Source organism: Prionailurus bengalensis, chromosome E2 (genome assembly GCF_016509475.1).
Source record: "Prionailurus bengalensis isolate Pbe53 chromosome E2, Fcat_Pben_1.1_paternal_pri, whole genome shotgun sequence".
NCBI lineage: Eukaryota > Metazoa > Chordata > Mammalia > Carnivora > Felidae > Prionailurus > Prionailurus bengalensis.
In genome coordinates, this window is record NC_057352.1 from 20,493,981 (window position 1) to 20,511,058 (window position 17,078).

The 17,078-nt window shown below is 43.4% G+C and overlaps 1 protein-coding gene across 3 annotated transcripts in view; it reads left to right on the forward strand.

Annotated features, from left to right (window-relative positions):
- CEP89 (centrosomal protein 89) overlaps window positions 1-16,928 on the forward strand; it is a 73,256-nt gene extending 56,328 nt beyond the window's left edge. For 2 of the 3 annotated variants that reach the window (XM_043599087.1, XM_043599086.1), the window contains exons 17-19: window positions 3,368-3,457; window positions 10,618-10,787; window positions 16,546-16,928. In XM_043599087.1, coding sequence (XP_043455022.1) covers window positions 3,368-3,457; window positions 10,618-10,787; window positions 16,546-16,702 — 417 coding nt within the window. In that variant the 3' untranslated portion in view covers window positions 16,703-16,928. Of the gene's footprint in view, window positions 1-3,367; window positions 3,458-10,617; window positions 10,788-13,225; window positions 13,302-16,545 lie in introns of all 3 variants that reach the window. The other variant, XM_043599088.1, reaches the window with a different exon arrangement.
- The last annotated feature ends 150 nt before the right edge of the window (window positions 16,929-17,078 follow it).

Sequence of the window (17,078 nt, forward strand, 5' to 3'; positions counted from 1 at the left end):
ACGCGTCTTCATATTCTCCCTGTAAGACTGACTTAATGTGTTCCCTGTTTGAAGATGAAATATGAGCACCGTGGACAGGGTAAATAGAGTCCATCCCTCGCTGCTCCTGGCGACCCTAGTCCCAAGGAAAAGACCGCGTGGGTTATCGGTGGTCCTAGATGGTGGAGCACTGCCCCGCCAGCCCGCGTGATGCCAAGGGCATGGTTCTTGGCATTTCCACATTAGTGTTAAAAGGTGTCAGGGGCAGACTGTGCAGTGAAAGGAGGCACGCTCTTTGCCAAGCTCCACGCAGTGAAAAAAGCCCAATAGAATTTACCACAAAATGGGACTTACGTAGTGGTGTCTCCAAGTGGTGAAATTACAGGCAATTAAGAAAAAAATCTAGGCCTGTTTGCATTTTATGATTTTTCAACTTTGAACACATGTTGCTTACATTCATTTAAACATGTTTGGGGCGCCTGGGTGGCTTGGTCGGTTAAGCGCCCGACTTCAGCTCAGGTCATGATCTCACGGTCCGTGAGTTCGAGCCCCGTGTCGGGCTCTGTGCTGACCGCTCAGAGCCTGCAGCCTGTTTCAGATTCTGTGTCTCCCTCTCTCTCTGCCCCTCCCCTGTTCATGCTCTGTCTCTCTCTGTCTCAAAAATAAATAAACGTTAAAAAAAAAATTAAAAAAAAATAAACATGTTTGTTTAAGCAGCGTTGCAAATCTCTGGTAGCATATGATTAGAAATAATAATTTAGTGCATGTCGTGACAGAGGAAACTAGCAGATTTTCTGAGACATTTGGAAATTGGCAAACTTGGAATCACTCAACCCCTCTCCCAAGTGAATGGGGTGTGGAGAGTCTGTCAGGATGTGCCACAGGCTTATTCCCATTTGTTAGGAAGGTATCAAGTTCCTCCTTTGAGGGGGCACCTGGGTGGCTCAGTCAGTTGAGCGTCCCTGGGATTGAGCCCCGCATCAGGCTCTGGACAGAGCGTGGAGCCTGCTTAAGATTCTCACTCTCTCCCTCTGCCCCTTTCCCCTCTCTCAGGATCTCTCTCTCTCTCTCTTTCTGTCTCTGTGTGTGTGTGTGTCTCTCTCTGTCTCTCCACAACAACAACAACAACAACAACAACAAAAGTCCTGGGTGCCTGGGTGGCTCAATCAATTAAGCTTCCAACTTCGGCTTAGGTCATGATCTCCCAGTTTGTGAGTTCAAGCCCCATGTCAGGCTCTGTGTTGACAGCTCAGAGCCTGGAGCCTGCTTTGGATTCTGTGTCTTCTCTCTCTGCCCCTCCCCCACTCATTCTGTCTGTCTCTCTCTCTCTGTGTCTCAAAAATAAATAAACATTAAAAAAATTTTAAAAAATTCTCCATAGGATAATGAACATTAGGCTTTTAGCCATTGTTTATATAAGAGGAAACAGAAATATAAATAGCACACAGCTCTTGGGGGAAATGTGATCCTTATTTGTAATAAAAGAGATGCTAATTAAGCCAGTCCTGAGATCTCATTCTGCACTTATATTAAGGTTACCAAAAAAGTTGCTTTCTTAATTACAATAGTTGCTGCTAGGAGTGGTAAGATTGATTACACATGAATGGTGATTTCTAAGCCCTTCCCAGGTCTTTTGGAAGCAATGTGACTCAGACACAGCATGGTAGGCCCCTAAGCCTGTATGCCCCCGTCCCATCCGCCTCCTGAGAGGTCATCATCCTAACCCAAGTGCTGGGCTCAGGCATTTTCTGTGGTGGTGCTGAGCGCCCATTTCCCCCTTTGCCTTGCCTCCTGTGCTTCCCCACTGGAATAACCAGAGCGCAAAGCAGAAGCTTGCTGAAAAACGGGGACCCCGCTGCCACGTGTCAGTACCACCGTAAAGGCGAAGTCATCTTGTTTGCAGCGTGGGGCACGCAGGCTTCCCCGGGAGGCAGGCCCTGCACCTCCCATGTGGGCCAGCAATCATGCCAGGTTTCTGTGATGAAGTTTAGATCCTCCCCGATCCTCACACCGTCCCTCTTAGGTCCTCCCCTCGTATTTGTGGGCCCAGGATGGGAATCGAAATGGAAACCATACGCTATTTGTCCAAATACTTGGAAGTTACAAGTTAAGCCAACAATCTGTAAATGAAACGTGTTCTCTCCCCCTGCCTTGAACTTTGTTATTATGGCCTGAACGCCAGGCTCAGGTTTAGAATCCTTAGACCCCTCGGACGTGGGGGAGCTGCTTTCAGCCCTCCCCAGCTGTGCCCACCGCAAGAGACATCTGTGTACCTACAGACACTGTTGTCCCCCTGGCCCTGCGAGCGCCTTGTGCCTGGGAGCCCCGAGACCAGCCGGGGTTCGGGGTGCTGCTTGCTGCCTCTGCCCTGTCCTGGGACTGTGGGCCGAGTATCCCAACCTTACCCTGTCCTGGTCTCCTAGGCCTTAATTTATTGAGAATGGCACCTTAATTTCTTCTTTTAGTTTTTATTTTTATTTTTTATTTTTGAGAGAGACACAGAGTATGTGCGTGCAGGTCCGCTTATGCGGGGGGCAGGGGGGTGGGGGCAGAGGGAGAAGGAGAGAGGGAATCTTAAGCAGTCTCCATGCCCAGCTCGGGGCTCAACTCCATGACTGTGAGATCACGACCTGAGCCGAAATCAAGAGTCAGACGCTTAACCAACTAAACCACCAAGGGGCCCCAAAGGGGGCACCTTAATTTGTAATCCCACATTTAGGATGAGTTTTCCATGTGACTTACGGCAAAGTTATTTAATGTTCTGTGTCCTATTTTTCATTTCTGAAGGAAATCAAATGAAATCAAATTGTGCTCATCTTTGCTTTTTTATTTTAGCATTTGAAATAATTTATAGTGTGTAGTAATTCATGTCCCATATGGATATTAATCGAAAGCACTCTGCTGCAAATGACATCCCTCTAAGATATAAAGCTGTCACATTTGGTTTGGTGAGTGGCATTGTGCATTCATGTTTATCCTTAATTTTGTAATTATTCAAATGGTCAAGGTAAAAGTATATTTGCATCTCGGCACTTATTCCTTGGGCCTGATTGAAGGAATGATATATCCCGCAAGAATAGAGATGTGTGCTGAAAACCCTTCCAGCCTCTCACATTCCCCTGGTTTGAGGGGCTCGATCTTCCATTGGTGTCCAGGAGGGGCGCCCAGCCTGCTGTTCTGGGTTCTTGCCCCTCCTCAGCTCTTGGCCCAAGTTCTGCCCACAGCCTTCAAACGGGGTGGAGGTTGGGGGCCAGACAGGTGCTGGGCCAGGACAAGTGGCAGAACGGAGATGACTTGTAAGTAGCAAGATTCTTCGCAGAAGAATTATTAATTTAATTTTTCTGTTCAACTAAGAGCCCATTATTTTTCTTTTTACTTCGCTCTTTAGGCTAAATGTTTAGAAAGTGAAAAGGATGGAGTTCTCAACAAAATCATAGAAGGCAACATTCGCTTGGGAAAGTTAGAGGAAAAAATCAAGGTAAGTGGCCATTTAACCTCAGAAGTTCCATTTGAAATGGAAACAGTGGCTTACTGGGGTCAGATTTCTGTGTTTAAAAAAATGGTTCATTTTGCATGTATGTATCTCCAGTCATCTACAAAATAAAGCAGGCCTGGGTTTCAGGAGCAGAAACCACTCATTAAGCCACTCATCAATCCACTCATTAAATAAACCGGTTTATCTGCACAATAAGATGCCATGCAGCTATTGTTTTGTTTTGTGTTTTGTTTTGTTTTGTTTTGTTTCGTTTTGTTTTAAGATATGGAAAAATCTCCAGGCTCTATCCTGAGCTTAATGTGCAGGCTTTATTCTCAAGGCCAGCATTTATTGGTTCAGTTGGAGATCAGGGTTGACCTATTCCTCTCTCGCTCAATCCTAATTGTACCCTCTGGTTTCTCTGCCCAAGAAAGTCGTTGTCACTGCACCAACTCTCCCCTGCCAGGCCACCTCCCTCACCTGACCTCTGTTCTCCCTGCCATCTGTGTTCTTACTGCCGGCCTCTGCACCTGCATCCACAGCATTACCAGCCAAACCGTTTTCTCTGGAGTGGGAGCAGGGGTGTGGGCAGGGGCAGGGAGAGGATAGGCAGGCTAGAGGCCTTGGTGCAAGGCAGGGAGCCTGTGGGTTTTGAAGGGGAGTGTAGCTCCACGTGTGGGTAATTAGATCTAGGACTTCTGTAGGATGACGATTTAAGGGCCTGATACGAGGAGAAATAGACTGATGACATTTACTACGTGGGGAAACTCACAAACTAAGACAAATGAAACATTGGCTAGCTCTGTGTAAATAAGTGTAGTGCTGGGTGAACAGCATGTGTACCTATATGTATGTGTATACACATATATACATATATATACACAAAATTTATAGATAAATAAATAAAATTTAACTTATAATTACTCAGGCCCCAATATATGTCCTAATGCAAAAAATAGACTTTTTTTCCCTATATTTCATGCATATTGCTTAAATAACAAATATTAAGTTTTTGGAAGCCGCATGGCCTGACCATCTTGATTTTCAAGTGGTACAGACAGAGATGCTGCCTGAGTGCCTTTCTGGCTTCCAGTAGGGTCTGCCACATGAAGTGTCTCTGAGCTACTCTGATCTGGGTTCTGGGCCTTCCCCAGGCGAGATCACCTCCATGTAACTAAATTCAGAGAAGACTAGCCTACCCGCCAGCACATCGCTGTTCTCTTTTATAACAGGCAGTGGCCTTTGTGGTGAGGGACGCTCCCGCTGCGGGTCGGGGGCTCATCCCCTCTGTGGGCCACAGCAGCTCTGCTCCTGTTCCCAAATGTACACTTTCGGGCATGGTGCTACTTGAAGAAAGGGTTCCTTTGCTGAAAGCAAAGTTGAAAATGCCTGTCATGAGTCCTCCACCCAGATCTCAGGGGAGCTTATCCTGTAGCGTCCAATGGTAGGAGTGATTTAATTTAACCAGATAGCTTTTGGAGTTGTGTGGACTTCTAAAATGTCATCAGAGATTCTGAACAGATAACTTAGTTTTCTAGGAATTTTATTCCTGACACAGTTTTAAAGTAAATGAGGATATGGTAAGTTTAATCTTCAAGTACACATATTTGTCATAACCTAACTACGAGGCAGGATAAAGAAAAAGAAACGCGTATCTAGATACACTATAGTGAGACTGCAGAACACCAAAGACAAAGATAAAATCTTAAAAGTGGGGCACCTGGGTGGCTCAGTCAGTAAGTGTCCGACACTTGATTTCAGCTGAGGTCATGATCCCAGGGTCATAAGATCAAGCCCCAGATCGGGCTCCCCATGGACAGCATGGAGCCTATTTTGGATTCTCTCTCTCCCTTTCTCTGTGCCCCTTTCCCACTCATGCACATGTGCACTCTCTCTCTCTCTCTCTCTCTCCCTCTCAAAATAAATAAGTAAACATTGTTTTTAGTTATTAAAAAAAATCTTAAAAGTGGCCAACGAGAATGTGTTTTTACCGATTTGGTACCTACAAGGTCAAAAAGTAAGAAATTTGACGATACAGTGGTGCCTGGATGGCTCAGTCAATTAAGTGTCCGACTTGGGCTCAGGTCATGCATGATCTCACGGTTCATGAGTTCAAGCCCCACATTGGGCTGTGTGCTGACAGTTAGGAGCGTGGAGCTGCTACAGATTCTGTGTCTCCCTCTCTCTGCCCCTCCCCCGCTCATGCTGTCTCTCTCTCCTTCAAAAATAAATAAGCAGTAAAAAAATTAAAAAAAAAAGATATTTGTCAATACAGAGCATTTGGCAATGACATGAAGCAGTGGGAACTTTTCTACATTGTTGCTGGGGCTGGAAATTGGTTCAGACCATGAGTAAAGCTCACCACCCAGTCGTCCCTCCCTTCTCCTTTCCAGATAGGGGGACTCTCACATGTGTGCACCAGAAATCACGTAAGGCGACGGTCTCAACAGCATTATCCATATTGTCCCAAACAAAACAACCTCATGCTCATCAGCAGAACAGATAAATAAATTGTGATGTATTCACAAAGGAATACCTAATACCAATGAGAATGAATAAATTATATTTACGGTATTGTGGGTGAATCGCGCAAGCACAATATTGAGTGAAAGGAACACAACGGAAATGAGAACCTGCAATATGTTTGCATTTATATAAAGTTTAAAGTAGGCAAAATTAACGGGTTTGGGGCATACTTAGATTATAAAACTAAAAATGAAAGGTAAGGAAAAGATTTTAGCAAAAATGAAATTAATGATTACAGTCGACCCTTGAATAATGCAGGAGGGTTGGGGCACCAACTCCCACGCAGTCAGAAATCCATGTGTAATTTCCGATTCCCCCAAAATGTGACTACTAATGGCCTACTCTTGACCACAGGCCTTACAAATAGCATAAACAGTCAATTAACACATATTTCCTATGTTGTATGTGTTATATACTTCATTTTTACAATAAAGTAAGCTACAGAAAAGAAAATGTTATTAGGAAAAATGTAAGAGAAAATACACTTATAGTACCGTACCGTATTTATCCAAAAATCTGCATATAAATGGACCCATGCAATCCATGCTCATGTTGCTCAGGGGTCAACTGTATGCCTGAAGGGTTGGGATACTTGGGGACTTGGAGGCTACTGCTAATATTCTATCTATTAACTTAGATGATAGTTCCATGGTGTTTGCTTTGTTATTAAATTACTCATATATGCTTCCTAAGCTTCCCTGCAAATGTATACGTGTCACCATGTCAATGAGGCACACCTTGACCATTCCAGTTGCTGTCCAACCATTCTTCCACACCCTTCATTCTCACTACCTTGCCTTAATGTTTCTTCCATAGACAGCATCACCTTCCGACAGGTACATAACCTATTTATTGTGTTTACTGGAAATTATCTGTCCCTCTGACCAGACTATAAATTCCACAGGGGCAGAGATTTTTTTCTGTTTTTGTTCACTGGTATATCCCAGGCCCCTGAAATAGCACCTGACACGCAGTATTCAATAAATTCAATAACCTTTTGGAGAATTAATTAAATAATATATTTTACAATTTTAAAAATTCAACAAAGTCAAACGCAACATACACAACAGTATTTCAACTCCCAGAAAGGCTAGAAGGACTACACCATACCATTAATGATAGGAATCTAAATAGAAATATTTTGAATAATAATGAGCAATCGTGGGTTTTTGTGGGGTTTTCTGGCTTTCCTGTTGGCTTTTGTTTCCAAAAGAGAAGGTCTGATTGTCAGTGTGGTTGGCCTTGTGTTTGGAATGTATCTCAGTACCGTTCATCTAAATAAGATAGTAAAAAGGGTCTACTCAGCCACCCAGAGAGGCACCTGAGAGCTGGATCCAGGTTAGACAGGGCAGATCTCTGGGGAAGTGGAGAGAAGAAACCTAGAAAAGGTCGAGAAAATTCGAAGATGACATCTCAGGAAACCCCAGCAAAATAGGACTCCCAGAAGTGAGGACGGCACCCTGGAGGTCAGGGCTGTGTTGAGATCTGGGAAGCCAGAGCCACAGGCAGAAGCCCTTCCGAGCCAGGCTAGATTCAGAGGACCCGAGAGGGGGGCCACAAGAGAGACAGCATGAAAAGCCTGGAAGTTGACCCAACCAGTCATGCTCCTAGGAACCTCAGCTCAGAGGAATTCAGGGACCTCCAGAGGCAAAATAAGAAAAAGGAAGAAAAACAGAAGTATAATTGTCCTGCACATGATGAAAATGCATCAGAAATAATGTTGCCACACTCAGGTCATGATCTCACTGTTCATGGGTTCGAGCCCCACATCTGGCTCTGTGCTGACAGCTCAGAGCCTGGAGCCTGCTTTGGATTCTGTGTCTCCCTCTCTCTCTGTCCCTCACTTGCTCGCTCTCTCTCTCTCTCTCTCTCTCTCAAAAATAAATAAACATTAAAAAAATTTTTTTTCAAGAAATAATGTTGCCACAAAGATCAAAATTATCAACTATATTCGACAGGGAATTGATAGGCAGGTAGGTAGATAAGTAAGGAGGTAGCTAGGTGGCTAGAAAGCTAAAACTTAATAAAGCCATCAGAGCTAGGAGGAAATCCTACAAAGCAGAAACAGACAACCAGATGGAGGAGGATGGGAACTGAAACTGACACAACTCTGAGAAGACATCGAAGGAAGGGAGCATCCGTTTCAGAAACGTAGACTGAATTACAGGGAGCATGAGGAGAAACCTATCCTAAAAGCACAACAGGGACATAAAGAATAGAAATGAGAAAGGTAAAGACAGAAAGGCAGAAATAAAGATGTGAAAAGAATCCAGTAGAAGGAAAAAAAAAAAAACAGTAGAGAGGGATAAGAGAGCCAATGTGCCTATTGTTAACAGCCCCCAAAGAAGAAATCAAAACAACTCAGAACCATAATTCATAAAAGCTTTTCTGAAATAAATGAAGACATGAATCTATACATTGAAAGGACTTTACGATAAAGAAAGAATACCTTGGACATGCAGGCAAAAAAACCGAGAAATAAGAAAAAGAAAACCATGTTGGCATCACACTTCTCAGCAGCAGCACTGAATGCCAGAGAGCGGTGCAATGCCTTCTATAAATATTCGAGGAAACAGTATGAGCCAAGGATGTTTCCATCCAATCACGCTACTCATCAGACAGTTTTGACAGTGTGAGAACTCTGGGCACATCTTCCCATAAATCTTCCTCAAAGATCAATCAGCTTGAGTTCAGCCAGTCAAGAAACGGTTGGTCAGGGGCACCTGGGTGGCTCATTCAGTTAAGCGTCCGACTCTCGATTTCAGTTCAGGTCACAGTCTCATGCTTCATGAGATCGAGCCCCTCATCGGGCTCTGCGCTGACATCTTGGAGCCTGCTTGGGATTCTCTCTCTTCCTCTCTCTCTGCCCCTCCCCTGCTCACACTTTCTATCTCTAGCCCCTGCCCTGCTTGTGCTCTCTCTCTCAAAAATAAATAAAACATTAAAAAAAAAAAAAAAAAAAAGAAAGAAAAGAAAAGAAACAATTGGGCAAATTTCAGAAAAGTACTGGCAATGAGCAAAAGATACAATTAACTGTGGACTAAGACTTCGGCAAAGCAGGGATAAGGCTGATGGAATAAAATGTAAACGTCTTTTTGACAATGTGGAAATAATACAATCAAGGGAAAACTGATAGGTTCAGGAAGTAGGAAAGTAGAAAGTAGGACAAGCTAGCTGATTGTTCATATTTCATAACTAGGAGTTCAAAGGATATCATTTCAAGCTGAAAAATCAAGTGGGAGGAGCTTGAGCATATTTAAGTAGGGGAAGAAAAGGTTGTGAGCTAACTTTTGCTAAATGAGAGGAGTAAGGACATATAATATAAAGGCATGAGGATAAAAGTCACCGCAAGAATCCCAAGAGATTCATTCCTAAATAGTAGTATTACAACAGTAAAAAGAACAGAGAAAACAGGACTACATTAAAGTCTTTAAAGATGTATGTAGATAAAACAAGCAAAATAACAAGAGTGGGACCAAACAAATACCAATAAGTGTAAGTGAGTTTATTTCACCCATTAAAAGAAAACTGTTGTGTAGATTGGATTATGAAGCAAACAGTATCCCACGATAGAGCCAAGAGACCGTCTGAAACAAAGTGTGTCAGAAGGGTTGTGAATAAAAGGATGAGTAAAGATAATCCAGATTTCTGCAAACAAAAAGAAAGAAAAGGTACAATCTTTAAATGTGCCAAGATAGAGTTCAGGCTAAAAGCACTAAGTGAGACAAAAAAAAAAAAAAAAAAAAGGAGGGGCGTTTATAATGTTAAAAGACTACAGTTAATAATACATCGTAGTCACAAATATCTACGTGCTAAGTAACACAGCAGCAAATCTATAAAGGATAAACCACAGGACATACAAAGGGAAATGGAAACTTAGAAATAATAGGAGCTTTAATCTTCTCTTGGTCCAAGACAGATCAAGAGATTAAACAAAAGTAACTAAGGGTGTAGAAGATTTAATGTCATCTATAAAGTTTATTTATGTACCGATAGACACAGAATAATTGATTGATTGTAGATTGGCTACAAAAAGAATCAACCCCTAGAGTAGAAATAGGCACGTTTGTTGAACAAAAAGATGAAAACCAGAGATTAATAAACAATCAGCAGAAAATAATCTTTCACCTGGAAATTTGAAAACTGTGAGGTAAACCAATTCTTGGGTCAGAGGGAATATATAAACTGTCCATCTCTAAACAGCACTGAATCTGTGTGAACTGCAAATTGGAATCTATGTGACAACAGTCTTAGAAATGCTCAGAGGGAAGTCGTAACCTTAAATACTATACAATAAAAAGGTAAAAGGAAAACAAATGAGTCAGGCTTTTACCTCTGTCATCTGTTTACCGATAGAATGCACAGACCTTGCCAGGTTGGTCTGTTTTATTTGTAGCATATAAAAACTAGGCATGATGCAAACTAGAAATTTGGTATTATTATACGTGACATTCTTTTTTTTTTTCCCCCTATATGACTTTTATGATCCTTGCCCTCCCAGATCGGGCTTACCGAAGGTTTACTCATTATCTCAGTGGGCTCTGATGACCCAAATGGGTAGGGTATACATCTGGGAAGCCACCCCGTGGGCCACAGGCAGCGTCCCTTCGCTCACAGAGTGCTTCCTCCTCCCTCAGGGGTACAAAAAGCAGGCAGCACTGAAAGTGGGCGACATCAGTCACCGTCTGACAGAGCAACAGGAAGACTTTGCTAGCAAAACCGCTCAGTACCAGCAAGAGATGAGACACCTCCATCAGATGCTGCGGGACAAGCAGGGTATCCTGGAGCAGGCACTGCAGCAGAAAAGGTAGGGCCGCCCCAGCCCCGTCTACTATGGCTGGTTTTGAATGTTTGCTAGGATTTTCTAGTAAAACCCTCTGGACGTGTTCTGTGTATTTTTTACAGTTTAGTTTTGTCCGAATGTAATATTGGTCTTGACTTTTGTTTGCTGGTTAGCTAACACATCCCTCGCCTCACCTAGTTCCCATTTTGCTGTGGTGCTGGTGGCGGTGGTGGTTATGGTGGGAACACTGAAGATCCAGTCCTGCGGCAGCCTCTCAAGTCTGTGACACGGTGTCGTTAACTACAGTCGCCGTGCTGTGCGCCACATCCCAGCTCTTCATTTTCTCTAATTCCCCGCCCCCCCCGCTTCAGAACTCCCCGTTGTTTGAATATTGGACTTCTTAAATCAACCCAGGCCTCTAATTGTCCTCCCCTCTTGTCCCTCTCTTTGATACTTTTGTTATATTTCATTTTCTTGGGAGATTTTACTTTTGATGAAATGTCTTATTTCTGCTTTTTCTTTCTTTCATTTCTGAGGATTTTTTTTAAGTTATTTTTTTTAAGTAATCTCAACGTAGGACTTGAACACAGGACCCTGCGATGAAGAGTCTTATGCGCCTCCAACTGAGCCCGCCAGGTGCCTGCCCCTCATTTCTGAGAATTTTAAAATCTCTAATCATTCCCTTTTTGTAAGAGCATAATCATAAGATTATGGGTATATTATGTTCTCTGCGTTCTCTGTTACACTTCCTCCTTTAAACATATGATAGAGGAAGTGTTGCCAGTATATTAAAAACACTGGGGAACGTTGCATACTCTGTGAAGTTCATGTGCTTAGAATTGCATTAATAGAGGCAACTGGGTGGCTCAGTTGAACACCCACTTTGGCTTAGGTCATGATGTCACGGTTCGTGAGTTCAAACCCCGCATCGGGCTTTGTGCTGACAGCTCAGAGCCTGGATCCTGCTTCTGATCCTGTGTCTTCCTCTTTCTCTGCCCCTCCCCCATTCATGCTCTGTCTCTCTCAAAAATAAAATAACTTTTAAAAAGAATCACATTAATAAAATGGAATTTTGTTTTTTGCTCTCTCCCTTATTCCATTATCTGTCCTTAAATGGTTTGAAAGTTATGCATTCTGTACTTTCAGTGGTTGCCCTTAAAATTTGACCATGGTTATTTAACATTAAAAAAAATCTAAATTTAACTGGGGCACCTGGGTGGCTCAGTCAGTTGAGCGTCCAGCTCTTGGTTTCGGCTCAGGTCTTGATCTCACAGTTCATGAGTTTCAGCCCTGCATCAGGCTCCACACTGACAGGGCAGAGAATCCCTGCTTGGGATTCTCTCTCTCTCTTCACCTCCCTGTGCTTTCTCTCTCTCTCTGCCTCTCTCTCAAAATAAATAAACTTTAAGAAAAGAAATCTAAATTTAATATCCCTGTATTTCCTCCCCCAGAGCAAGACCTAATGCTCTTATCTAATTATTGTCCCCCCTCAGTGTATATGCTGATGTTGTCCAGTGTCATTTGGGAGATGAAAGTGAAAAACAAAGATCTATCTTCTATGGTTATCTTTAGGTCCCCAGTTAAATGTTGCTACTTTCTTTATAGTTCTTTATTTTGATTTACCCAGAAGTACCCTTCCTTTACTTACTGATTATTATAAATAAGGTGACAGGCCCAAAATGGGCCTCACTTATGCTAGTCCCACATCACCAGACCAAGACTTGACCTAATCAGTTTTGGCTCTACCAGAAAGGGAATCTTAAACGAATCAATACGGAATTGCCTGGTCAGCACTAGTTAGGTCATATGCCTGGGAGACCCTGCCATCCCCTAAAGAAAAGTTAGTTTGCAATAACCAACTCACTTTTGCCTAGTAGAACTTCCTTGTTCCTGCTCCCCTCTGCCTGTAAAAAGTCTTCCATTTTGTATAGCTCTTCAGAGCTCCTTTCTCTCTGCCAGGTGAGATGCTGCCCAATTTAATTTTTGCTCAGATAAACTCAAAATTTTCATACTTCCTCAGTTTATCTTTTAACATATTGTCTCTTGCATCACCGACCTTATTTCTCAGATTAGTTTCCTTCTTTGTAAAATGCATCATTTGGAAGTTTCTTTAGGGGCGCCTGGGTGGCTCAGTCGGTTGAGCGTCTGACTTCGGCTCAGGTCATGATCTCACAGTTTATGAGTTCGAGCCCCGCGTCGGGCTCTGTGCTGACAGCTTGGAGCCTGGAACCTGCTTCGGATTCTGTGTCTCCCTCTCTCTCTGCTCCTCCCCCGCTCATGCTCTCTCTCTCTCTCTCTCTCCTTCAAAAATAAATTTAAATAAATAAATAAATAAATAAATAAATAAGAAGTTTCTTTAGTAAGAGTCTGTTGGGAGTAAGTTTTCTTAGTTTCTGTTTCCCTGCAAATGTCTGCATTTTTGTAAGGTAATTTTTGCTAACTACAGGATTTTACTTTGACAGTCTTTTTATCTCAGCATATTCCATTATCTTCTCTGTTTGAGAAATCTGTTTTGACAAGTCAAAAGACAAGTCTCTGGTAAGCCTCTGTCATTTTTAAAAATAATTGATCACCTTTTCTCTTAATTCTTTTTTTTTTTAATTTTTTTTTCAACGTTTATTTATTTTTGGGGGGACAGAGAGAGACAGAGCATGAACGGGGGAGGGGCAGAGAGAGAGGGAGACACAGAATCGGAAACAGGCTCCAGGCTCTGAGCCATCAGCCCAGAGCCCGACGCGGGGCTCGAACTCACGGACCACGAGATCGTGACCTGGCTGAAGTCGGACGCTTAACCGACTGCGCCACCCAGGCGCCCCAACCTTTTCTCTTAATTCTTAAGATCTCCTCTGTCTCTTGTATTCTGCAGTTTCATTGTTATGTGTTTAACTGTAAGGTTCTTTTTTACTTATCTACTTGATAAAAATTATTCTCCATATCTGTGATTTTCTGTCCTTCTTTAGTCTAGAAAATTATCATCTCTTAAAATAAGCCATTATCTTAAAATAAATCATTTCCTCTTATTCTTTCTAAGTGTCCTTCTGGAACTCAGATTAAATAAATGTATGTTAGATCTTCTTATTCAATCCTCCACTTGCCTTATGTTTTAAATTTTCCATCTCCTTGTTTTCCTGGTCTACCTTCTGTGAAATTTCTTCTGCTCAATATTTCTGGTTACTAATTCTCTCTTCAGCTGTGTACTGTGTCACACGACCAATGAGGTTTTTTTTTTTTTTTAATCTCAACAACAGTATATTTTGTCTTCAATTCTATTTGGTTTTTTTTGAAAATCTGCCTAGTCATTTTTAAAATAAATTCTTGGTCTTTGCTTATTTCAAGTACATCTCTTACTTCTTTTTTAACATTTCATTCATAGTTATTTTTTCAATATCTGAAAATTGGCAGAATTCAAATTTGTTTCTGGGGTACTTGGGTGGCTCAGTCGAGCAATCGACTTCAGCTCAGGTCATGATCTCATGGTTTGTGGGTTCGAGCCCCACATTGGGCTTGCTGCTGTCAGCATGGAGTCCACTTCGGATCCTCTCTCTTGCTCTCTCTTCCCCTCCCCCACTCACACACGTTCTCTCTCTCAATAAATAAAAACATTTAAAAAAATTTTTTTAATCTTGCCCTATGTGGCTTCTTTCTTTTTAGAATAACTTTTTAACTATGAACTCATATATAGTTGAATTTAATCTGTAGAATCCTGAGGTTCAGGATTAAGGATGTTTCTCGCCAGAGAAGACTTGTATTTGCTTCTCTTTGGTGCTAGAAAATATTTCCAAACCTGGAGCCACTTTAATTTTATTATTAATTTTTAAAATAGGCTATAGTATAGTAATGCTTTTAAAAACATACAAAAAGACTTTAAAAGTATCCACAATGCTATTATTACATTTATAAGGTATAACTTCTTAATATCATATTTTTCTGAACTGCATTTGGGGTGATTTCCTCTGCTTAATATTACAGTTTACTAATTCTCTCTTCAGCTGTGTCCAGTGTACTGTTTAACCCATCCACTGAGCTTTTTTTTTCTAATTGTTCCAAAAATGGCTTTTCATCTTGGTTCCCTCCACACAGGTCCTAGGGATGTCCAATAATGGGGAACAATGTAGATTCAAGCTCCCGATCCACCTGAGAACAAGCCAGCGGCTCCAGCCCTGTAGGAGACATTTAGTCTCTCAGAGCAGGTTTCTCTGGAAGATGAGCAGATTTTCTGCCCAGCCATGCTTGCTTTGAGGGTCCTTCATGTGCCTCCACTTACCTGCCCAACTGTGGAACACTTAGTTCAGAGTGTTTCTAGGAAGAAGAAGAGAACTGTGGATATGAGCAAGCCCTGGGGTTTTCTGTCATACCTGGTTTGCATGGGTCCAGCACCTAGTCTCTATTCTACAAAAATATGGGTTTCTGGCACGGGCTTTTGTCCTCAGAGCAATACCAACATTCTATTGCCTGCCCCTGTGCCTTCAGTTTAGTCTTTATTTTTTCCTGCCCTTAAAGAGTTCCTATTTATTTATGCATTCATTCATTCATTTATCTATTCATTTATCCATTTATTTATTCGTTCATTCATTTATTCATCTATTCATTCATCATTCATTCATTCATTCATTCTCTTTTGTTTTGTTTTTTTAGCGAGCCAGGCAGAGCGAGACAGGCCTTGATCCCAAGCCCTCACCATCCCATGAGATCATGACCTGAACTGAAGTTGGATGCTCAACTGACTGAGCCACCCAGGAGCCCCCAGAAAACAGAAATAACTAAATAGTGTTCAACATTCAGTGAGCATAAGCGGCCTTGGAAGGAAGCAACAGTTAACAAGAGAAGTGACACTGGACAAGTGGGCATGTCACTGGCCTCCCTCAATCTCACTGGCCTCCTTCTTAAACAGCAGTGCTCAGCCCACTTGGTAGTCCAGTTTCTAGCATCTTCCACAACCACCTGGCTATGTCTGTGAAGGAGCTGGCTTCCGCACCCTGCCCTCCTGCATGAGGCCTGCTCCTTCTTCCAGGCTGAGGCCAGTCTTTCTATCTCCCTGAATCCCCCATGGCGTCCACCGTCCTGTGAGGTGGTAGCTGGTACCCTGTCCTCCAGTGGACGTTGGCCCTGTGAGGACATATGTACCTTGCAGGCCCTGTTTCCTCAGCACTCCACATGGTTCCTGTCACAGAGTCCCTGGTACCCTTTCCTTTCCTCACACGTCTTGGTTCCCTCTGGGCGCTCACTCCCAGCACGTGAGGCCAGTCTTCTCTGTGTCCTCGGTTATAAGCCCCACTCCCTGCGGTCCCCTCCTCACCCCCAGACTAACTCTTTATGTCCGGGCCCATCGTTGGCTCTGCGGACGGTGCTATGAGAGGTTCCTGAGTGTTGGCCAGGTCACAGTGGGGACAGGTAGAGGGTGCACAGGAGAGGCGTGCAGGGTTCATGCTGTGTGGGTGCCCACAGCCAGGCCACTGTGCCATAGGTCAGCCACTACAGTCACTGTATTTCATTCTTATACCTGTTAATTCTATAGAGAACAAAGGTCCAAAATAAAGGAAAAGGCAAAACAGAGAGAGGAAAGGTAAAAAGTCATGTTTAGCCTGTGGCTTGTATTTTTTCTATTTCCAGGGGGTCTCAGTGCTTCATTCAACTCCGGGAGTCTTTGCCTGGGAACCCAAGCACAATGGGACCTGTTCTCTGACATTAAGCATTCTTCCCTTTGAGTTCTTACAACTTTAGGAGTCATAAGGGCTCTGTAGATAATTTTCTCCTTGTGCTATTTTGTGTGTATTTCTCACAGAGAAATGGAAGGCAAGCTTGAGGTTGTCTGGGAGTCTACCTCTAAGGAAAACCGAAGAATCCGAGAGCTTCTGCAGGCCACGCTGGAGAGGACCGGCACGTGGGATGGCACTGGGGAGGCGTGCTGGACGGCTGAGGCTCCAGCTACCGTGACATGAAGGCACCTCCCACTACCTGCCACAGCCCGGGCCGTGACCAGGACCGCTCGGCCCTGGAGCGCTGCCTTTCCCCAGACCAGAGACACAGGACAAGGGCAGGCACCCACCTCGCACCACAGCGTTTCTCCTCCTCGGGGCGAGGTAGAAACAAACTGTCTCGGACATTTACTCCATTTTTTACACGTTACTTTATGTAAACAATACAATGCTAAACTTGATTTTTGCCGGTACGTGTCCCCTGGCTGCATCTGTGAGACCCGCCGCTCAGGGTGACAGCTGACCTGATGCTCTGGCCTGGCTCTGGGCTCCTAGGCCTGCAGCCGGCGGGGGGGGGGGGGGGGGGGGGGTACTCGGGCTGCATGCTCCACGGGAGGTG